Genomic DNA, 21,709 nt, shown 5'->3' on the forward strand with positions numbered 1-21,709 from the left:
GGGAACCCAACAGCTTAAAAATCACTGATCTTGTAAGGAGATCACTTGAGGTGATCAGAGACCCAGAGACTCTGCTCTTTAATCACTTAACTTTGGGGAGCCTCGTTTTCCTCATCTGTGATATAGAATAACAGGATAATGGTGCCACGTTGGATTCCAAGTATACATGGCTTCCACTATCCTTGGTGGAAGTATGATTGGCCCATTTCTATGAACAGTGAATGTGCGTACTGGCCTCCAAAAGCGGGCAGAAGGAGAAGCACAGAGAGGAGTTTTCGCCTTCAGAGTGGAGGAGAGCCCCTGCTACTGAGAAGCTGAATGGCTAAATGAATAACTGCTTGGAAATTTCCAGGAAAAGTATAAGGCTGAGCCTTGGAAAAATATTTGCTATTTCTTTGCTCCCTCCTGCCCTGGAAGTTTTGCTGCTGTCAGTAACAATTTCATAGACCCAGTTCATACATTGTCCTCGAGGGCCTGAATTCACAGGCCCAAACCTGCTGTGACAGAGGAAGATTTACCCACGAACGCTGGGTCTGCAAAGATGGGCTAATTGCTGGGAAAGGACAGGAGCCTGCAGAGGCCCAGGCCTTCATCAGGTCAGATCTGAGTCGCTCTTGTTCTGTGCTTGGAAATGCAGAGCCGTGCAGGCCTTAGCAGCTTTAGAAATGTACTTCTCAACATTGTTTCATGAGGGGAATTCAGACTAAGTCTACTACTGGCAAAAAACTCACCTGTGGGGTTTTTTCCTTTCCTTTCCTTAGCTGGCAGTCTAAATGCCTAGGTCAAGGACATAGGTATTGATCTTGGTCCAGTTTGGTTCCAAAATCTTCGCTCTGTCTCCACTCTTTTTTTTTTTTTTTTTTTTTTTAAGATTTATTTATTTTAGAGAAAGAGAGTGTGAGCGTGCTTGTGCAGAGGGGGGGGGAGGGGGAAAGGGAGAGAGGGAGAAGGAAGCAGACTCCCTGCTTTGTGTGAGTAGCCTCACCTATGCTGGATCTAATGACCCCTGAGGTCCTAACCTGAGCCAGAATCAAGAGTCAGATGTTTCAGCAACTTAGCTACTCAGGCACCCCTCTGCCTCTACCCTTGATCTTCAACAAGATACTCTGCTTCTGCAAGCCTCATGTCCTTGTCTGTGAAATGGGGATAACACCTCTCTCCCAGGGTTGTTGGAAATTAAATTAAATCCTAGTGTAAAGGCTGGGGCCTGGCTCACATAAACATTCTATAAATAGTCATGCTTTTCTTAGCCCTAATTTTCCAGCTGAGAAGCAGGTTATTTGATAATGTAACATTAGAGAAGTGAGATCAAGAGTCTCCATGTTCGGGGATCCCTGGGTGGTGCAGCGGTTTGGTGCCTGCCTTTGGCCCAGGGCGCGATCCTGGAGGCCCCGCGATCGAGTCTCACGTCGGGCTCCCGGTGCATGGAGCCTGCTTCTCCCTCTGCCTATGTCTCTGCCTCTCTCTCTCTCTGTGTGACTATCATAAATAAATTTAAAAAAAAATTAGAAAAAAAAAAGAGTCTCCATGTTCATCATTGTGTACTGACCACTGTGTACCAATATGCCCTACTCCTGTCCAGGTCCAGCACACCCTCTTGCCAGTGAATGGGCAACAAGGAACCCTCACTCTGCTACCCTTCCCTCCCCATCTTGACAGGTGCAAACAGGAGAATGAGCCAGTGCTTTTCCTTTATTAGTAGGTCAGAGAGCTTTGCCTGGCACCTCAGGATCCAGCCCCCCACCCTCAAGTATGTGATAAGGCCATACTCTCTTGCTCATGACACTCCTTGGCATCTGTTCCACAGGAGGACTGACCCTCCACGCTCTACATGTGTTTTGCCAGCAAACACTCACTTCAGCCACAAATGTCTCTGTCCTCCAAAAAATTCACAGGCAAAGCCAGCCCCTAATGAGGGGCTGCTTTGATCGGCCAGCTATTAGTTGTGGGGCCCCTGCCTCCTCTATGGAGCAGCATGGGTCACCCTAAAGTTCTTGGGCCACCTCTGGACAGTGAGTTCAAAGATTGTCGAAAGCAGCTCATGTCCCAAGATCCTTAGGGCCTGGGCTCCCTGACATCTCCCAGGGCCCCCGGTTCCTGGATCCACAGGCCCCTGCTGCTGCTGCTGCTGCTGCTGCTGCTGCCAGTCCTGCCCTCGGCCTCCTTCTTTCCCCCTGGGCCCCCCTGTCCGTCCGTGCCTGAGGCCCCGCTGGTGGCCAGGTCCAGACTGAGGGTCCTCCCGCAGACGGACAGCCGCCTCAGCACCTCGGAGGCGGCCTCCACGGGCACGCCCGAGCGCTGCCCCAGAAGCATCTCCAACAGCGAGCTCATCTCTGAGAGGAAGGTGCTGGCCAGCCGCGTGCCTGTCAGGCTCAGCTCAGGCCCTGCCGCCTTGCCGAAGGTCTGGAAGGTCCTGGGCTCCTCCACGGCCGGAGTGTCCGGGGAGAACACGTTGTCGCGGTAGTTCATAGTGAGGGGCAGAGAGAGCCTCGCCATCCAGGCCGGGTCGGGGACGCTCAGCCGGTCCAGGGCCAGGCCTGCATGGGACGGATGAGGGGACGCAGTGAGAGCCAGGCAGCTGAGGGTGGGGCTGGGCCGGCCAAGGGCTCCGGACAAAGGAGGGAAGGGAAATGGCGGGGGACAGATGGGGAGGCCCGAGGGGGACCGGAAGGAAGAGGCCCTAACAGGGAAGCTCGCTGGGCAGGAAGGCTGCCGACTGAAGTACCCACAGGAGCAGTGGGGAGGAGGCGGCGGGAGGAAGAAAGCCTAGAATTAGAAGCTGGCCCTTTTCTAAAGAAGTTCCCGATCCTGCTGTGTGACAGGCTAGGTGTCTTCCACCCACGGGTGCAGCCAGGCTCTTCACTCCCGCAGGGCACTAGTAGCTGCGAGTGGGGGATGGGCGAGCCTCCCTCTCCTTAGCCGAGGCTGGAGTTCCTGGCTGGATGCTGCCATCTGTTTGTATTCATAGCAATAGTGACCATTTATTAAGTTCTTCCACGCCATAATAATTTATGTAATTCTCTCATTTAACCTCTGCACAAACCTTTGAAACGAAGAGTGCTATTTCATTTTATGGATGAGGAAACGAAGTTCCAAGACATGGAATCACACATCTACTAGGCAACCAAATCCAGATTTTGTCCCCAAATCTGATGACTTTGACGCCTCATGGGACTGTACCCTCCTATCCACTCTCTCAGGAGCTCCCCCTTGGCCCCCCGGGTGCTCCGGGTGCACACCTGTGGCCTCCGGATTCCCCAGGCTTGCTAAGGTTTGTATGGGCACTGTGCCCTGGACTCCTCAACCTTCACTTCTCAAGCCACAGAAAACCCAGGTCTAGAGGCAGCGCTGGGAAGGGGTTGTCTGCTAAAGCGCTGTCCCAGGAAGGAGACAGAGGTTATGAAAAACTATCACCTAGAGGCACCTGGGTGACTCAGTCAGTTAAGCATCTGCCTTTGGCTCAGGTCATGATCCCAGGGTCCTGGGATCAAGCCCTACATCAGGTTCCCTGCTCAGTGGGGAGTCAGCTTCTCCCTCCCCCTCTGCTCCTCCCCTTCTGCTCATGCTCTGTCTCTTGCTTTCTCTCTCTCAAATAAATAAATAAAATCTTTTTAAAAACACCGCAAAATTGTCCCCTAGATCCTTAATGGCCCCATCACACTTTTCCTTTTCCCATCTCCTCAACAAAAATGCTATCTCAAACTAGCCCTAGGCCAGATGGTAGAGGTCAAGCCAAAAAAAGAAAGCATAAATCTTATGGTTAAGAAACTGTGTCTTAAAAAAAAAAGTACAACATCCACTTGAGCATGTATTTAATGCTTGCTTAAAGGTGAGCTGCTTTAGAATCTGTGCATAGAATAAAAGACTGGAAGGAGGTATGTCAAAATGTTAACTGGAATTACCCCTGGACAGAAGTGATTTATTCTCTTTTTGTTTAGCTACATTTTTCTACCTTAACCAAATATTACTTTTGTAATTTGGAAAAGTTATTCCAAAATACAGCTAATGGCTGTTTATATTGATAAATGAGTTTCTGTCTTGCCTTGTCAGGGTGGAGCTTTGCAGGCTGTGAGGCAGGGCAGGCCTCTTCCCACCTGGTCCAGCCCACGCCCTGGACTTAGTGAGCATTTCTTGAATGACTCAGTGAACATAAATATTAACCCTGGACATTTGGGAAATGTAAACCTTAGTTCCTTGAGACTTGGGGTAATAAGATTGAAACTCTTCTGGTGTTACAGAATCAGGCCTTTGTACCAGGGTCAGAGAGCTTCAGGAAGAATGGGAATTGGAATGAGAAAATCACTGGAGTATATGAGAATGGCTGGGCAGCAATGGTGAGTCCACCCAGAGGCAGGTGGACGCAAGGCTGGCCTGGGCTTGATTTCCCACCTCTGCCATTTATGAGCAGTGTGACCTTGGGAAAATTGCTTAACCTCTCTGAGCCTTCTTTGTCTCTCATAAAGTGGTGAAATAGTAGTACTCATCTTGTCAGGTTGCTATGAGCATTCACTGAGCTCATGCTACCAGTAAGGTGTTATCCTCACCACATTATCAGATGGATGCAGCCATGACCCCTGGAGTCAGCGAGCTCACCCATAGCCCCTGTGCAGCTCCACCCCGTGAGCAGCATAGGCTCTTCTATCCTCCTGCCCTCATCATCCCTCAGCAATTTCCATGTCCTCTGTGCCGCGGACAAGCAGGACCACGTGACAACTGATCACATAGGTTCCAGCCCAGAGCTGGCCAGTAGAGAGACAATGTGAGCCATAAAGGTCATTTTAAATTTTCTAGGAGGCATGTTTAAAAAGTAGAAAGAAAACTGTAATTAATTTGTAAAAAAATTTCATACTTAATATCATTTTATCATGTAATGAATATTTTTAAATTAATGAGATATTTCACATTCTTTTTTCATGCGGAGTCTTCAAAATCTGAAGTGTGTTTTATGTTTATCACATCTTTTTTTTAATAACAAGTTACTCTTTTTTTTCTGCTTTTTATTTTTATTTTTATTAAGTAAGCTCTATGCAGCTTGAACTCACCAACATGCAGCTTGAACTCACCACCCTGGGATCAGGGGTCGCACACTCTACCCGCTGAACTGGGCAGGGGCCCCCATATATCATGTCTTGATCGGGACTAGCCATTTTCCAATGTGGCTAATGGCTACTGTGTTGGACTTCACGGTTATAGATTCTACACAATGCTGTCCTATAAAACTTTCTATATGTGTGCCGTCCAAAGCAATGTCCACTAACCACATGTGGTTACTGAGTGTTTGAAATGTGGCTGGTATAACTGAGGAACTGAATTTTTCATTTTACTTAATTTTAATCAGATTAATTTTACTTACTTTTAATTTAGAGCCACATTGCCAGTGTTACTAACCATTTTCTGTACAAGCTTGGGAAAGTTACTAGACACCCTTGCCCCTCAGTTTTTTCCTTCATGAAATGGTGATCATGGATAGTTTCTGTCTCATAAAAATTTCTCATGAGGAATATGAGTGCATAGAAAGCTCTCAATGAATGTTAGCTCTATTTTCTTAACCAAGGAAAAGGAAGTCCCTGCCATGCTTTTAGTGTGTTTGCAGCCAGATAGATCACATAGGCTATGTTCAGTTGAGGAACAGATTATTAACTACCAAAACAGAAAACCACAGTTTAGGGAAGAACAGAGGTATGGTGTTACCTCAAGGAGGCTGACCAGTATCCAGCTAGCACATTCCTGAATTAAAGTTCAGATTATATACTTACTGTCAAAATGAATTATTTCTCTAGAAAATGTTATTTTTGTTTAAATTAGAAATATGAACACATTAAAGAGTTGACTGAGTTCTCAGAACGGAAGGATATTTAAACCCACCAAAGAAACACAAATGGGTGGTTTAGGAAGTGAGGGGAGGTCTCCTGACGGCAGGCAGGCCCAGGTTGGTTCCCCTTCAGTCACTGATGAGCTAAGTGACTCCGAGCAGGCTGTGGTATTTCTCTGAGCCTCAGTTTGCTTATCTCTAAATTGGAGCTCATAACATCTACCTCCAAAGACCGTTTGGAAGCTTAACCGCACTAACGTGTAAGATGCTTCCCAGTATCTGGCACACATCAAGAGCTCATTTATACTCTTAGGATTTTTAAAGATTAATCAGAGTAGAATCTGGTCTTTAAACAAATGAAGGCTGTTGGAAGCGTTAGGGAAAGTAAAATGTTACTGATATTCCTGCCCAGAAATAGAATGTCTGTGTTTTTCTTGTGGAAAAGTCTGACGCCAGGACATGTGAGGGGGTCGCAGGGGCAGAAGCAGGCTCAGGGTGATCCTAAGGAGTCCTTACCTGTGTGTGGGTCCAACAGGCTTGACAACTCTTCTTCTAGCAGCTGCTTCACAGACAGGTCCTCTTCAGGATCCAAGGGCCCTTCCTCCTGGTCTGGTTCTGTCTGGCCAGCCCTGGCACCTAGGCCGTCTGTATCTGGGATTATGCTCCTGCAAAGGAGGCCAGCCAGTCCACGAGTGAGAAAATTCACACACCAGATTCATTCATTCCTGCTCATGAACATTCTTCTACTCATGCCAGCATTCATCCACATAAGGAGGTAGATACAGAGCCCAGCTTTCAGAGTCAGACCAACCTGGATTACTTGGTCCCAGGCCTGCCTACTCTGCATCTGTTGCCTCATCTGTAAAATGGAGGTAATAAATAACACCCACCTCAAGGGGCATGCAAAATGAGACAGTTTATGTAAAGAAACTAGTACCTGGCACCATGTAAGCACTCAGCAAATACAAGAAACAATGAATGCATTGGCACCATTATTCACCAATGAATAATTCCTTCCCCCTCCTTTGCGTTGCCTGGCCCAGGGTAGGAGTGTAGTAACTTTGGTTGAAACAGTGCAGTCATCTGTCCATCCATCTATCCATCCACCTCCACCCATTCAACTATGACCTCCAGTGAGAGCAGAGATTTCTATCTGTCTCATTCCCTGGTCACCAGTGCTCAAAACAGGGCCCCAGCACATAGTAGATGCTCAATTAATACTTTGTGGACAACATGGCTGAATATTCCCTACTCCCTATTTGAGGCCAAATCCCAGACCAGAATAGCAGGGCAAAAGAAGATGCAGCTGGGATGAGGCATCAAAAAGCCACTCAGACTCTACCTGACTCTTGCTGTCTCCATCCTGTCCTCTCCCTCCCACAGACCTTGCCTGCCACCTGGAGGAGGCCAGTTCCTGAGAAGGCCTGAGTATGGGGAGGCAGGTCTGGTCCCACAGTTCAGCAGGTGGGAAAGGTCCCTCAGATTTTAAAGGTCTCAGGTCCTTTGTGCTTTTTTTTTTTTTTTTTCCTGTCACCATTTCTGCTGCCATGAAGGGATTAGCAGGGAAGTGGCAAGTTCATAAGTAATGATGACAACAACTAATATTTATTAAGCAGTTACTCTGAGTCAGACTTTATGTTTTGCTAAGTATGTAGACCTTCTCTTCAAACTTTTCCCATCTGTAAGGTGTTCTCTTGTCATCATTCCCAAATTGCAAATGAAAAAAGGAAGACTTGTGAAAAATTCTACACCTTGCCCAAGGTCCCCATGGACTAAGTGTTAAAGCAAGAATTCAAATCCAGACTCATGTGACTATGGAGTATGCATACTCACTGCTGCTCTACACTACCTCCCACCATCTTTGAAAAAAAAAAAAGAAAAAAAAGCAAAAAAAGCTATGAATTGTCAAGGCAAGAGCTCTGAGTCTGTATTCAGGTGCTGGGAGCTGGTCCCAGCTTTGCCACTCACTGGCCATGTGACCTTGAACAAAGTCACTTTGGGAGGAAAGGACTTAGCAATGGTTATGCACCTACTATGTGCCAGTCACTGGGCTATGGGCTTAGAATATGTTTGATTGTTAAATCCTTAACCTATCACTGCAAAGAAGTGTGGTGACCTCTCTTTTACAGATAAGAAACTGAGGCCCTGAGGATCTATCTGGCTTGCTCAAGTTCAGCATAGCTGGGTTGGATCAAACTACTCAGAGCCCCAGTTTCTATGTCTGTAACAAAAAAGAGTTAGATTAGATGTCCTGTTGAGCTCTCTTTAGTTCTAGGCCTGCCCAAAGAATACACCCACACACCTATGTCCTTAGCCAGGGAACCTTCATGTTATGTTAAAGGATCAAGAGAAAGAAAGCTGAAAATTACACATTTAAAGCCCATAGCCTAGCACCTCTGCAATCAGGGGACAGGTAGAGCCTCAGGGATGAAGTCATTTCCTTAGAGATCTGGGTCCTGTAAATAGAATAAATACAGTTGCTCCAGGACCATGCTGCCCAGGATGGGGGGATGGATGCTGTCCGATGCTCTCCCAGGGGGGCCACTGTCTGGAATGTGTTCACCCTTCCTCAGATCACAGAGGTTCCAGGGGTGAAGGCAAGCTGATGGCGGGGGCGGTGCTCGAGAAGCCTGTGGGTCCATGTGCTGCTTACCTGCCTCCGCTGGGCTTGGCCAAGTATTTATTTCCCCGGTGGTTTGGTTTGGGCTGGAATTGGCCCTGATGCAGCAAGGACAGCAGCTGGGAGATTTGCTGCAAGACAGGAAAAATCTGTTGACTCCACACAATTCCGACCCAGCACACTTCCTTGCCGGATGTTTCCCTCAATGCCGGCGCTTTCTTTTTATAGTCTTTCCTCCAGCTTCAGATGTTTGTGCGATCAGATGGGGGATGGTGAACGGTGACGGAGGCGGTGACGGAGGCTGGGACCTGTGCTGGCAGGATCCTTGCTTTGTTCTGTCACCACAGGACCTGGGTATCCCAGGGAGAGAAGGAGGACCCCCCTGGGCCCACCCCTCACTCTCACTCTGAGCAACCTCCCCCCACTGGAATCTGTGAAATGAGGCTGAAGAAGGCATTTCCCGACCATAAATTCATATTACTTTGATACAGATTATCTTAAGGAGTTGTTTCCCCACCTTCAGGAGTACTCAGTCAGCCAATTTTGGTGGACAAGACATAAGACTCTGCAATGGAGAAAGCAACATTGGTAGCATTCAATCATTCCTTTATTCATCCTTTCATTCATTCAACAAGAGTGAGAATGAAAACAGAAGGCACTGCCAGCTGAAAGGCCAGAGGAGATGGTGGAGGCTCAGAAAGGCTGGGGAGGTGGGCAGGAGTCAGGTGAGATGTCAGGGCCAGAACCTGCAGGGCCTTATGAAGGCAAAGGTGACAGACCAAGTTTCAGGAGGCCGAGTTCTAGTTCAAGGTCATTTCTAGTTTCTGTAGTGTCAGGCATGTTTTTAGAGATACTCATACCTCAGTTTCCTATTCTCTAAATTGGAGCTGGAAATACGCATCCAGCCTTCTTCACGGGGTTGTTGGGATTAACTAACCCAGTGGTTTGAGAACTTAAAATGCAAGGATTATGGGTTGCTACTCCTAGAAATACTGCTGATGGTTCCTGGGCCTACCCCCAGTCTTCCCTGAGAAGGCCCATTCAGCCTCTCTGGGCAGCTCCAGCTAGAAAGTACCAACCTCAGAGGACAGTTGGAAAATTAGGAGATGAGGCCTGGGTCCAGTTGTCTGCCTCAGGGCAGATCCTACCTCCTGGCCCAGACCAGAAGCCTCCTAAGGCACCTGCAACTCTTCCAAGTGTTAGCTGGTAGTTCAGGGACACTCTGAGTGCCACAGCCTGAGCACAGTGCTGTCATTCAGGGTGGCATCATAGTTAGAATGTAAACTATGGTATCTATCAGACTCAGATTCAAATCCTATATCTGGGGGCACGTGAGTGGCTCAGTGGTTGAGCATCTGCCTTTGGCTCCGGTGATCCCAGTGTCCTGGGATTGAGTCCCACATCAGGCTCCCCGCAGGGAGTTTGCTTCTCCCTCTGCCTATGTCTCTGCCTCTTTCTCTGTGTCTCTCATGAATAAATAAATAAATAAATAAATAAATAAATAAATAAATCTTTAAAACAAAACAAAAAACACATCCTACATCTGCCCGTGCCCCAGTTCCATCTGGATGGCCTTGAGAAATTACGTAAGCATTTTGAGCCTCAGTTTCCTCAGCAGTAAAAAGGGAATAATAACGAGGCCCATGTGGTTATAGTTATAAGGATGAAATGATTGAAAGTATATAATTCATTTATGTATTCTTTTTTTTTTAGGAAGAATTCTTTTTTTTTTTAAGATTTTATTTATTTATTCATGAGAGACAGAGAAAGAGGGAGAGAGAGAGAGATTGAGAGAGGCAGAGACACAGACAGAGAAGCAGGCTCCATGCAGGAATCCTGATGTGGGACTTAGTCCCGGGACTCCAGGAACATGCCCTGGGCCAAAGGCAGGCGCCAAACCACTGAGCCACCCAGGGATCCCCTCATTTATGTATTCTTTTAAAACTTTTTAAAGTAATCTTAAATCTTTTTTTATTTTTATTATTTTTTTTAAGATTTTATTTATTTATTTATTCATAGACACACAGAGAGAGAGGCAGAGACACAGGGAGAGGGAGAAGCAGGCTCCATGCAGGGAGCTCGATGTGGGACTTGATTCCGGGTCTCCAGGATCACACCCCAGGCTGCAGGCGGTGCCAAATCACTGCCCAGGGCTGCCCTTAAATCTTTTTTAAAAGTAATCTTAAAAAAACCTTTTTTAAAGTAAACTTTTTAATTTAAGTAACCTTTTTTAAATTGTTCATGGTAGGACTTGAACTCATGACTCCAAGATCAAAAGCCATATGTTCCACTGACTGAGCCGCCAGGTGCCCCTATTTATTAATAGATCTTATGACCAGCGCTTAATAACTTAATAACAAGCATTTATGATAAGCACATAATATGTGTGTAATCTCATTTAATTCTTACAATAACTCTAGGGAAAAGATACCACCATACCCATTTTGTTGATGTGGAATATGAGGCTCAGAGGGGCTACACAGCAGTTAATGGCAGGGCTAGAATTTGAACCCAGATCTGACTCACTGTGGCACTGTGCTGCTGGAAAGACATGAGCATTAGGCAAGCTGCTTCCTGCCCTCAAGCTGATCCCAGATGGGTACCCTTCTTTCCATCACCCCAGTGGATTTAGCCCCAGTGCTTGCTCTCAGCTGTATGTGTTCGCCAACAACCAATACAGTGTTTAGCTCAAAAAGCTCACTCAGTAAGCATTTGAAAATGGATGGATGGGTGGATGGATGGATGGATGAACGAATGAATGAATGGTTCTGGGCAACCTCGAAGGCTACATAGGGCTCAGGGCAAGACTCCTCAGAGAGCAGCAGGGCTCTCTCCAGGTGGCTTCCTGAGGAGGATGTGGGGGAAGGAAGCTGTGTCCTTCCTTGACAGGAAACCTGAGCCAATTGCCTGGCCAAACAGACATGTGCCTTGAGTGGGCAGCCTGGCACGGGGAAAGTTCTCTGAAGTGCAGAGGAACAGATCTGGATGTGAGATCAGGCACCGTCCCTGAAAAGGATTTCCCATTTTTGTCTAGTAAATTCCAGGTTGCTACATATTTTGTCCTTCATTATTCTATGTAATCCTCAACTCCTGGGAGGCGGACACAGGGTCAGTTTAGCATCATAATTGCCATTTGGGGAAAATGAAGCTCTGATACTGACAGATTTGCTCAAGGTTGCCCTGCTATTGAGTGGCTATGCTGAAATTTGAATTCAGATCAGACTCCTAAGTTCCAAGATTGTTTCCGCTGCCCCATCCTGCAGACCTAGCTAGCAAAATCTTTTTTTTTTTTTAAGATTTTATTTATTCATGAAAGACACACAGAGAAAGGCAGAGACACAGGCAGAAAGAGAAGCAGGCTCCATGCAGGGAGCCTGATGTGGGACTCGATCCAGGGTCTCCAGGATCATGCCCTGGGCCAAAGGCGGCGCTAAACCGCTGAGCCACCCAGGGATCCCTAGCCAGCAAAATCTAGTCTCAGGCAAGTCCAGTGCAGCCCCAGAGCCCAGGAGCAATGATGCCCATGCTGGCCTGCTTCACAGGGAGGTTGCCCGGATGAGAAGAGGGCAGGAGGAGATGAAGAGCTTTGCAGAAGTAATTGCAACCATTTGCTGAGTGCTGACTGTGTGCCGGACATAACACTAGGCTTTAAGTGCACTCATTTCATCTTCAAGCACATTTAGGAGGTAGGTGCTGTTTACATAGGTGTCTTTAACAGCAAAGCAGAGTAACATTCCTGTGGTTCACGGCTAGGAAGAGATGAAGCCAGGATTTGATCCCAGGCAGCCTTATCCCAAAGCTTTTATTCTCAAATGTGTCTTTTGTTGTGTGTCTGCTTGTGCCAGGCCCCCTGAGTAAGTGCTTTGCAGGAATTAACTGATCAAATCCTCAGGACAACTGCGAGGCAGATGCTCTTACCATCATCTCTATTTTATAGATAGGGAAACGAAGGCTCAGAGACAGTAAGTAAGTTGCCCGGGATCACACAGCTAAATTTTGTTGACCCAGAGCTGGGCCCTGACCCACTGTATCCACTATACCATACAGTCCCTGGTGAGCCTAAGGAATGAATGTGAGAAATGTAAGGGTAATGGGGTGTCTGATGTGGTGGTCCAGGGCTGACCACAGAGAAAGCTGCCCATACCCAGGTACCTGAACAGGGGGAGAATCCATGGTGAGTTCCTCTACAGGGTTCCGCTCCGCAAAAGCAGCCACAGATAGCCGGACCAGGCTCCGCAGGATCTGACGGGGACCAGACTCTTTCTCTGGGGTCACTTTGCCATTGAGATTGGGCTGCCGCCTCAGGGTTGCAGATGAGGCTGGTGGACTCAGTGGGGCCTCCTCGCTGCCTGCGTCTCCTGACAGCCTCCCTGCCGGGCTGCCCATAGCCTTTGGGGTCCTCGAGCGTGGCTGGCCCATCACAGGCTGGGACTCAGGAAGGTTCAGGTTCTCCCGGGAGGCATTTCGCTGCCTGGGATGGTTGAAAAGGAGATTGACAGTATCCTGCAGCACCTCTCGGCTCTCAGCCTGTGTTCCCTGGTTGCCTTGGTTACGCAGGGTCCTATACAAGGTTGGCGTGAGGTGAAAGGGGGCCTGCAGGCAGGGGTCCCAGCCTGCTTCCATCATCCCTTCCTTGCCTGTGTCCTTGTGGGGCTGCCTGATGTCTCCAGGCTCATCCACCTGGCCCCTGAGCACGGGCACAAGGTGGATATCCGCCTTCTGGATGTGTTTCTGGGGCCTCTTGGGCTGGTGGCGGTAGGTAGATTCAGCCTCCCGACAGTTGTAGGCTCTGTTGTCCTTCTTCTCTGTCCTGCAGATGGACATGATCAGAGCCAAGATCAACCCAAAGATGGCCAGCAGTACAAGTAGGCAAATCACTGTCAGCACTGAGGTGCTCAGGGTCCCAGGCTCCTGGGCCCTGTCCCTCAAGTGATCCACACTGGTGACAAACAAGACCCTCAACAAGGCTTGGGTCTGCAAGGAGGGGATGCCATGGTCTTCTACCACTATCACCAGTTCCCACTCACTCCCAATGAGACTGCTGGCATTGGTGATGTTGATGAACAACTGCCCCAGGTGGGGGCTGAGGACAAAGAGACAGGCTTCATTCCCACTCCTAATGCTATAGAGAAGCTCTCCATTTGCCCCTGAGTCTACATCTCTTGCTACAATGGTTGCCAAAAGGAATGGCCGGGAACTATGGGTTGTCAGTGGTGGTGTGTCAGCACTCGCTGGACCCAACCCATTAGGAGTTTCAATGGGCACCAGAAGGTGGCCTGTGGAGGCATTTACGAGCACTGAGAGGATGGCTTTTCCATCACTGAGCGTGGGATGAATCACCTCTGGGGCGTTATCATTGACATCCAAGAGGCTGACCCACACAGAGACGCTGGATGCAAGTTGGGGCTGCCCCATGTCCTCTGCGATCACACGGAACTCAAAACTGGCCATTTGTTCATAGTCTAGTGACCTCTGAGCAGTGACATCTCCTGTGTCTGAGTCAATAGCTACCAAATGAGAAACTGGGGAGTCCTGAATACGATATGAGATTTTTCCATTAATGCCCAAGTCTGCATCGTGAGCCTTGACGGTAATGAGGTGAAGAGAAGGTAGGTTGTTCTCCCGAGTAGAGACCTCATACCTGCTCTCTTCAAACACAGGTGCGTTGTCGTTGGCGTCACTGATCTGAATGCTGAGCTGTTTCTTGGCCGATAATGGCTGGGGTCCTTGGTCTTGAGCCAAGAGAGTGAGGGTATATTTGGGCCACTGCTCTCTGTCCAGTGTGGTGTTGGTTAGCAGCATGTATGTGTTGCCATTGGTCCTTTTCAGCCTGAAGTGGCCCAGTTCTTGGCTCAGCCAGCAGTGGACCAGACCATTATTTCCTGAGTCCAAGTCATCTGCCATGACAAGAGCAATGAAACTATCCTTTGGAAGAGCTTCTGACACCAATGATGGCTGGGAGGCCCATGTGATGTGGATGCTTGGGGCATTGTCATTGACGTCCAGAACCTTAATGAGTACTTTGCAGTGGGCTGGGATGGGATTGGGACCCAGGTCCCTCGCCTGGACATCTATCTCATAGGCAGGATTCTTTTCATAGTCTAGGGGTTGACGCAGAATCACCTGGCCTGTCTTTGCATCAATACTGAAGGTGTCCAGCACCTCTGGAGGCACATGTTTACTGAGGAAGAATTCCACCTCCCCATTGGGACCTTGGTCAGGATCCGTGGCAGTCAAGTTTATGAGGAGAGTACCAGGGGCAGCATCTTCTTGGATTTCTAATGCCAGTGAGCTCTCAGCAAACACTGGGCTATTGTCATTGGAGTCCAGGACATTGACCTTGACTAAGCTGGTGCCTGACTTGGGGGGGTTCCCACTGTCATAGGCAGTTAGCACCAGATCAAAAAACGAGTGGATTTCCCTGTCTAGCTCCTTCACCACCACAAGTTCTGCATGTTTGGTCTCATCAGGCCCCACGATGACATCCAGGGCAAAGTGCTCACTGGGAGACAGTGTGTAAGAGTGCAGGGTGTTGGGGCCAGTGTCCGGGTCGAGAGCTCTGTCCAGGGGGATCCGGGTGCGCAAAGAGGCACTCTCAGAGATTTCTAGCTCCTGCTTACCTTTGGGAAACTGTGGCTCATGGTCATTGATGTCCAGCACCTGGATCTCCACATGGATCAGAGCCAAATCCCCCGTGGCAAGCACGTCAAAGGAAATCAGGCAAGGGTCCTGCTGCCGGCAAAGCAGCTCTCTGTCCAGCCGCCTCCCTGTGCTAAGCAGGCCGTCCTCAGGGTCCACCTGGATGGGGAGTGCCTGAGACAGCTGCAAGACCTGGAAGGACGCCTGTGTTTGTCCGCGTCTGTCCTCCCAGCTCAGGTCCCTGGACAGCTTTCCTATCACTGTGCCAGCCGGCACCTCTTCCGCCACTTGGTATTTCACAGTGAGAGTGGCCACCTCCTGACAATGCCCTGGAAGGAACAAGTAGCTGCCTGACCCCAAAAGCTCCAGCAGTAGTAGCAGAAGTAGCATCATGCTTACCGCCAGGATGGGCTAGGCTCAGAAACCACTAGAGTTCTTCAAAGGCCAGGCAAGTCCTCCAGTGTTTCCTGAGTGGCTCGATTAGTGTTCTCCTGCCCCCAGATCTGCTGTCACAGCCTCGTCCCATAATTGGATGATGATGGAAGTAGAGGATTCTCAGGCAAGGCCATCTTCATCTGAAGAGATCTCAGAGCTCCAAGCACTGAAGTGAAATTGCCAAGGGACACCCCACACAGGGGCACCCGTTGGTCCCCTTCGGTAAGTGATGGCCAAGAGCTGGTCCAAGAGGGACTTGACCCAGTAAAGCAGGATGTGGGGATCTGACTTCCAAACAGTCGCTGGGCTAGGGAAATGGAGAAGCAGCTTTTTCCTATGGAAACCCCACCTACAGGAAAAGGGAGGGTTATGCGTTTCAATGCCAATTAGAGAAGGAGGGCTTCCCGTGAAGTGCGAGGGGCCTGCGGCGGTGGTGGCGGAGGGTGGGCCCGGCCGCGAGGAAGGTACTCGCCACGCGAGGCGGCCCCTGAGAGAGAGGGAGCTGCTGTGTGGCCAGGTGGGCAGAGAGCTGAGCCCCTGCCTGCCCCAGTACCCTTCCTGGGAGCGGCATGTTCCTTGTGTCTCTCCTTTCCTCTGCTCTCTTTGTTTCCCTCATATCCCTGTGATTCCTCTCCCATTCGTCTTTTCCCCACACGCATCTACCTCTCTAAGTCCTGACTCTGCCCTGACCACTCACCCATTTTTGTCTCTCAGGAAGCAGCTGTGGTTAAGAGAGCGGCCATCAGAGCCAAAAACTGCCTGGGTTCAAATCCGGACTCTGCAATTCACTGTCTGGGGCATGTGGGACAAGTCACTTAACCTCTCTGGGCTTCTACCACTTCATCTTTAGAGTGTAGATGGGAAGGATAGGAGCCCTCACCGCAGGAAACTGTGAGGACAAATGAAATGATGCGTGAAGGGCTGGGGCCTGGCTCAGAGTCACAGGCAATGACATTCTGTGAGTAGGGGCTGTTGAGAACTGAATAGCTGGTCTCACCTCATAGCTCTGGCTCTTGCACTGGTGCCGGGGCAGTCCCTGCCCACACAGACCCATGAGGGTGCCCATGGCCTTGGCTTCTGAAGTTCAGGGATCTGTCTGACCTGACCATGTGGCTGCCCACCCCCTTCCCTTCCTGCTCCCCAGCCTGGAGGCCCATTGTTCTGTGCATCTGGTCCAGCTTGAGTCCCTATCTAGGGGAATCCCCGGCCTCCTGCTTCCCTGCCTAGGAGGTTTTTATACTTTTTCTTTTCCTACGCCTTCCTCACCTTATCCCTCCCTTCCCCTGATTCTTCTCTCCCCACTGCTGTCTATGAGTCCCATGAACAGTTCTTGCTCCCCACCCCCCAACACTCCTAGAGATATGGATGTTTTTAGGTATGCCCTCCTCTCACTCACCTGCTCACAGAAGTGAGGCCCAGGATCACTTGGGTGGCATTTGAGGTGGCTTGTGGCTTCTCATTTCCCTCCTTACTTCCTGGCCCAGCGCCCGTCTGGTCTTATACTCTGCCTCAGGCTGATTCTAGAGGTTTGTAAAACACTGGAAGTGATGGGAATTTAAGGCCAGCTTCCTTTAGGTGTGTGTTTGTAGCTGAGTCCTTGGGACATAGGGGACCCTCATCAGGGGTTGGCGTATAGGCCCGTGGCCTTAAAGCTATCTGTGCCCCTCCCTGCCCCTATATTTTCTTCCCACACCCTATCCTTTTTTTAAATTTTTAAAAAAGATTTTATTTATTTATTTATTTATTTATTTATTTATTTATTTATGAGAGAGAGAGAGAGAGAGAGAGAGAGGTAGAGACACAGGCAGAGGGAGAAGCAGGCTCCATTCAGGGAGCCGACGTGGGACTTGATCCCTGGTCTCCAGGATCTGCACCTGGACTGAGGGTGGCGCTAAACCGCTTAAACAAGTCACTTAACCTCTCTGGGCCTCAGTTTTCTTCTCTGTAGAATGGCTGTCACCTATCTCATGAGATTATGGTAAGGATTCAATGAGATGATACCTATAAGAGCCCAGCACAGGGCCTGGTACAGAGAAAGCACCCACTCCATATTATTGCAGCTTGTATTGTTTTCTAGGTTTTATGCTTCTGATGCAAATGGTGAGGATGACCTTGCATTTGTCCCTTCGCTGTTTACTCTGCTTCCTTGGCCAAGAAAACTCATTTTCCAGGGCTTCCTCAGCTCAGGCTTTGGCCAAGTGCTGCCTGTGCTTCAAGGGGAGCCAGCACAGGCCCCAGGCTCCTGCTGCTCAGAGATGTGCCTTGTACTCACTGCCCTTGGATGACAGCCTGCAAGGCAACCACACTCTCTGGCCCTCACTCGTCCTATCGTGCAAGGCAGTTGGCAAGACAAAGTGACCAAGTGACCTGTAGTGTAAGGAAGGGGCGGGGAAGAGGAAAGAAGGGAACCCAGTGGCTCTGTGTTCCGGCTTCGCTCAGGGGAGGCTCCTCATGGAGGGCATTGGGCCAAATCCTGAAGCCAGAGGAAGGTAGGTGAGCAAGGGAAAGGCAAACCGGGCAGAGGAAGCAGAGTGGACAAAGGCCAGAGGTGATTGAACTGGCTTCTTATAGTACCTAAAGAGGGTCTGTGTGGAGAGTGGGAAGAGGGTAGGCCAAGTATGTTAGAAGGGGCCGCCAGACCCTAGACAGCCTGGGGTCCCCTGCTAAGGATTTGGAACTTCTCCAGAAGGCCATGGGGAGCTTTTGAATGCCCCCAAGAAGGAAGATGAGGACAGCAGCTATATGCCAGGCCTTGTCCTGAGTGCTTTACCTGCACCCTCCTGTGCCACTCTCATGCCCGGGGCCATTGGGATAAAGAAGCTGAGCACAGAGGGTTAGATAACTTGCCCAAGATCATGCAGACTGGACCTCCAGAAAGCCCCTTGGGCTGTACCCTGGAGAATGGATTGGAAGAAAACAAGAGGGAGAGGGGGAGGGCAACTGGGAGTAATGCAGGGGAGCTTTGGTGCAGGAAACTCTGGTGCTGAGAATGTTTCCATAATGCCATCTGGTGGCCAAAGGCAGAGAAGAGAAAAAGGCACAGAGGCAGAGGGGTGGGTGCCTGGAGTTCACACAAATGAACAGCTCTAGACCTATACTCCACAGAAGGAGCTTACACACGGTGACAATCACTTCTCTTCACAAGAAACCTAATGAGACCCACTGCCCACTGAAGGAATTATAAAATTCATGATTTTACCAGTGTTAACATTTATATTCTTGAAAGGACACTCTTGTATTTATGCTCTGTGTGTATGTATTGCCTTAAATGTCCCATGGATGCAAAACATGGACTTACAGATCACAAGAAAGTTTTTGAATTTAGATTTCTCAGATGATATTTATGGTTGTGGCTTGTTTGTTTTATTTGCCTTGAGGGCAGAATCCAAAGCCAGCAGACAAGATACCAGACTTTTTTAAGGTCTGGGAATGAGGTCCTGGTTTACTATTTTTCTCTCTCCTTTCTGGCTGCAGGGGTCAGCTACATGTAAAAGGGTGAAAGGAGCTGTCACTGGAGTTTTTCTGGAAAGTCTTCATCACTCTGAGTTTTGAAAATAGGTTTGAAGTTGCACAGGTCCTTTGAAATAGGTTTGAAAAAGCGAAGGATGCCTCCCTCAAGTCTGAAATATTTTTTTAAAGAGGACAGAATCCGGGCTGGTATTTGGAAGTCTTTCTTGCTCACTGTCAACCTTGAGGTCGTTCACATGTGGGCCCTTGGCTATGAGGAGGTGTTGGGGGATGAAGTGGGAGGGGTGGAGTCAAGATTTTTTCAAAATGCCTGGCGTCCTGAGGAACCTTGAGAGATTAGACCAGCAAGGTAGGACACTGACCCTTTGGAGGACCCCTGGGTCAGCTGGATAAAAGCTAGGATCATGCCCCATGCTATCAACGTGCTGCTCAGCTGGGTGCCCACCCTCTGGGCTTTTTGTGAATCTGCCTAGCAAATGCCACAGTCACCATCACCAATGCTGCTTGGTGAAGCTCGAAGCTCAAAAGCTCGGAAGCTTCGTCCTCCTGGGGATTATTCCTGTTGGGAGGATGACCGGACCACCCAAGGTCAGCCTCTTTCTTTTAGCAAGACTTTGGTGAGATTAGAGCCAGTCTGCCAGGAATCTCCACTGGGAGACTCAGGTAGGTGTTCTGAGTCAACTGCTCCTGATGTGGCACTTGGTGGTCTTTGTTGGGACAGATGACAGATGTCCACTCCCACACAGTGACACCTCTCTCTGGACCCAGTGCAAAAAGAAAAAATGTACTTTGCAGGCAAAAATTTGCCAAGAGATAGAACCTTTAAGAAATGAAAAGGCTTTGTGTCTTGGTTGTCTTGCTTAAGAGTGATAGCTCTCAAAGGGGGCCAGATACCAGAATTACTTTTCCAAATACCAGGAACAGGGCAAGACAATTCCTACACCCCCCACCCCCCAAAGAGAATTTTATAACTACCAGCTCCATTCTCCTTCCCTCCCTTCGAAAAGGCTTCACCTTTCATTTGGGACAAAGTTGGAGATGGTGATTCGAAGTTTTTTCTGGAAAGAGAGGCTTAAGTGATCTACATAATACAAGGCAAAGAGGAGAGTGGGGATTGATGAAGCTGAAGAAATTATGGAGGGGGTTCACAAGAGAAAGAAGGGGCTGTGAAGGAAGTAACGTGAACATGAGGACTTGCCAGGGAATCCTTGTGAGCCATGGATCTCCTTCATGATTTTCAAGAAAAATGCAAGAAAAGACTCAGAATTTATTTTGTGCTTTAGTAAGCATAACTGAACAACATAAATTCTGACTTAATAAGGGCTACATGTGTTTTGTCTCTCTTCCCAACCTCAGAGGGAAAGTGGGCTACTTCCAGTATGTAGATTTTAATTCTGATATACGGAACACTCTGAGGTGCACCCCATCTCCACCCCAATCTCGCTGAGAACCACTGATATAGAACTTCTTAGAACAACTAGCAACTTTGTAAGGGTCAAACCTGTACAGCCATCAGGCCTTCCTTGCTGAGCATCCTCCTGGTCGCCACCTCTCCCTCATGCCTGTGTCAGTGCTCAGCAGAAGCTCTATGCATAGCTGGTTGCCCCCTCATATTTTGCAGACTCTTCTGTTCGCTTCTCTGAAAGTTTTGGTTTTCCTTCCATCTGATTCCCAGTTACAGGTGTGTCCCCAGATACTGTCTTCAACCCTCTTTCCTCCATGGGCTTATTAGCTCAGAAATAGGTTGTCAGATTTAGCAAATAAAAATATAAGGTGCCAGTTAAATTTGAATTTTAGGTAAATGACAGTTTTTTAAAAAGATTTTTAAAATTTATTTGACAGAGAAGAGAAAAAAATGCACAAGCAGGGGGAGCTTCAGGCAAAGGAAGAGAAGCAGAACCTCCCACAGAGCAGGGAACCTGATGCGGAGCTCAATCCCAGGACCCTGGGATCATGACCTGAGCCAAAGGCAGATGCTTAACCCACTGAGCCATCCAGGTGCCCCACAATGACAGGTTTTTTTAGTGTATTTTTACCTGGCAATCCTACTCAGAAGTAATATATACTCTCAACACAGTTTCTCTTCTGTTTTTCTGTTTTCTTTCCTCCTCTCCCTCTTCCCCTTCCTCCTCTTTCGCTCCCTCTTCTCCTTCTCCTCCTTTTCCTTCTTTTTGATTTACACAGTGAATTTGAAAATCTATCAGTGAACACAAAAATCAAACATATTGACTGGGAGCATCATCTGTGCATGAATATTCAGAAGCTGACTGTGTTGATTGGCCTTGTTATGTATTCAGCATTTCTGGGTGACTCCAAGATTGAACGGTTCTCACACTGACAGAACCACCCCAGGGGAAGCCTGGATCACACTCATTCATTAACTTATCCGGTCAGCCAGTCACTCATTTATCTGGTGGAATCCAGCATGTTCTTCTCTATTTACAAGGTCAGTTTATTTGGCAAGAGAAGTAACTGACATTGATCCACATTTTCCTTTCCTCTAAACCATTGGTTTGGTTTTCTTTTTCACATAGAATCTAATCAGCCTAATTCTTGCCTTGCTTCAGAAAGGTTCTTGCAGGAAGGAAAATGAGTCTTCCCATCGTTACATAAATTCTCATGGGGCTTCCCTTTATAAGTTTATGACAGCCAGGAGTTGAGCCTGGAGCTCTGAGAGAAACAGCCACACACTGATTTATGATGGCAGCTGCTGCTAAATCTCACCCCTCTTTCCT

At 48.5% G+C, this 21,709-nt stretch overlaps 1 protein-coding gene and 1 long non-coding RNA gene across 2 annotated transcripts; one reads left to right on the forward strand and one right to left on the reverse strand.

Annotated features, from left to right (window-relative positions):
- Positions 1 to 1,672: 1,672 nt before the first annotated feature.
- PCDH12 (protocadherin 12) lies at positions 1,673 to 15,828 on the reverse strand. The gene is made up of 4 exons (XM_077897620.1): positions 12,585 to 15,828; positions 8,466 to 8,563; positions 6,329 to 6,477; positions 1,673 to 2,537 (listed from the first exon to the last, which is right to left on the reverse strand). Exons 1-4 carry the CDS (start codon positions 15,462 to 15,464, stop codon positions 2,056 to 2,058), a joined length of 3,609 nt encoding a protein of 1,202 aa, XP_077753746.1. The 5' UTR covers positions 15,465 to 15,828; the 3' UTR covers positions 1,673 to 2,055.
- Positions 12,999 to 20,864, forward strand: LOC144314021 (uncharacterized). Its single transcript, XR_013379670.1, has 3 exons — positions 12,999 to 13,136; positions 15,573 to 15,728; positions 19,982 to 20,864. It is a non-coding gene; the product is annotated as an uncharacterized LOC144314021 (long non-coding RNA).
- The last annotated feature ends 845 nt before the right edge of the window (positions 20,865 to 21,709 follow it).

The sequence above is a fragment of the Canis aureus genome, chromosome 5, assembly GCF_053574225.1.
Source record: "Canis aureus isolate CA01 chromosome 5, VMU_Caureus_v.1.0, whole genome shotgun sequence".
NCBI lineage: Eukaryota > Metazoa > Chordata > Mammalia > Carnivora > Canidae > Canis > Canis aureus.

Coding starts and splice junctions, on each gene's coding strand:
- PCDH12 (XM_077897620.1), bottom strand. CDS start 15,464: ATGATGCTACTTCTGCTACTACTGCTGGAGCTTTTGGGGTCAGGCAGC. Junction 8,564..12,584: donor TGGATTCTCCCCCTGTTCAG/GTACCTGGGTAT, acceptor CCTGTCTTGCAG/CAAATCTCCCAGCTGCTGTC. Junction 6,478..8,465: donor GCCAAGCCCAGCGGAGGCAG/GTAAGCAGCACA, acceptor CCTCCTTTGCAG/GAGCATAATCCCAGATACAG.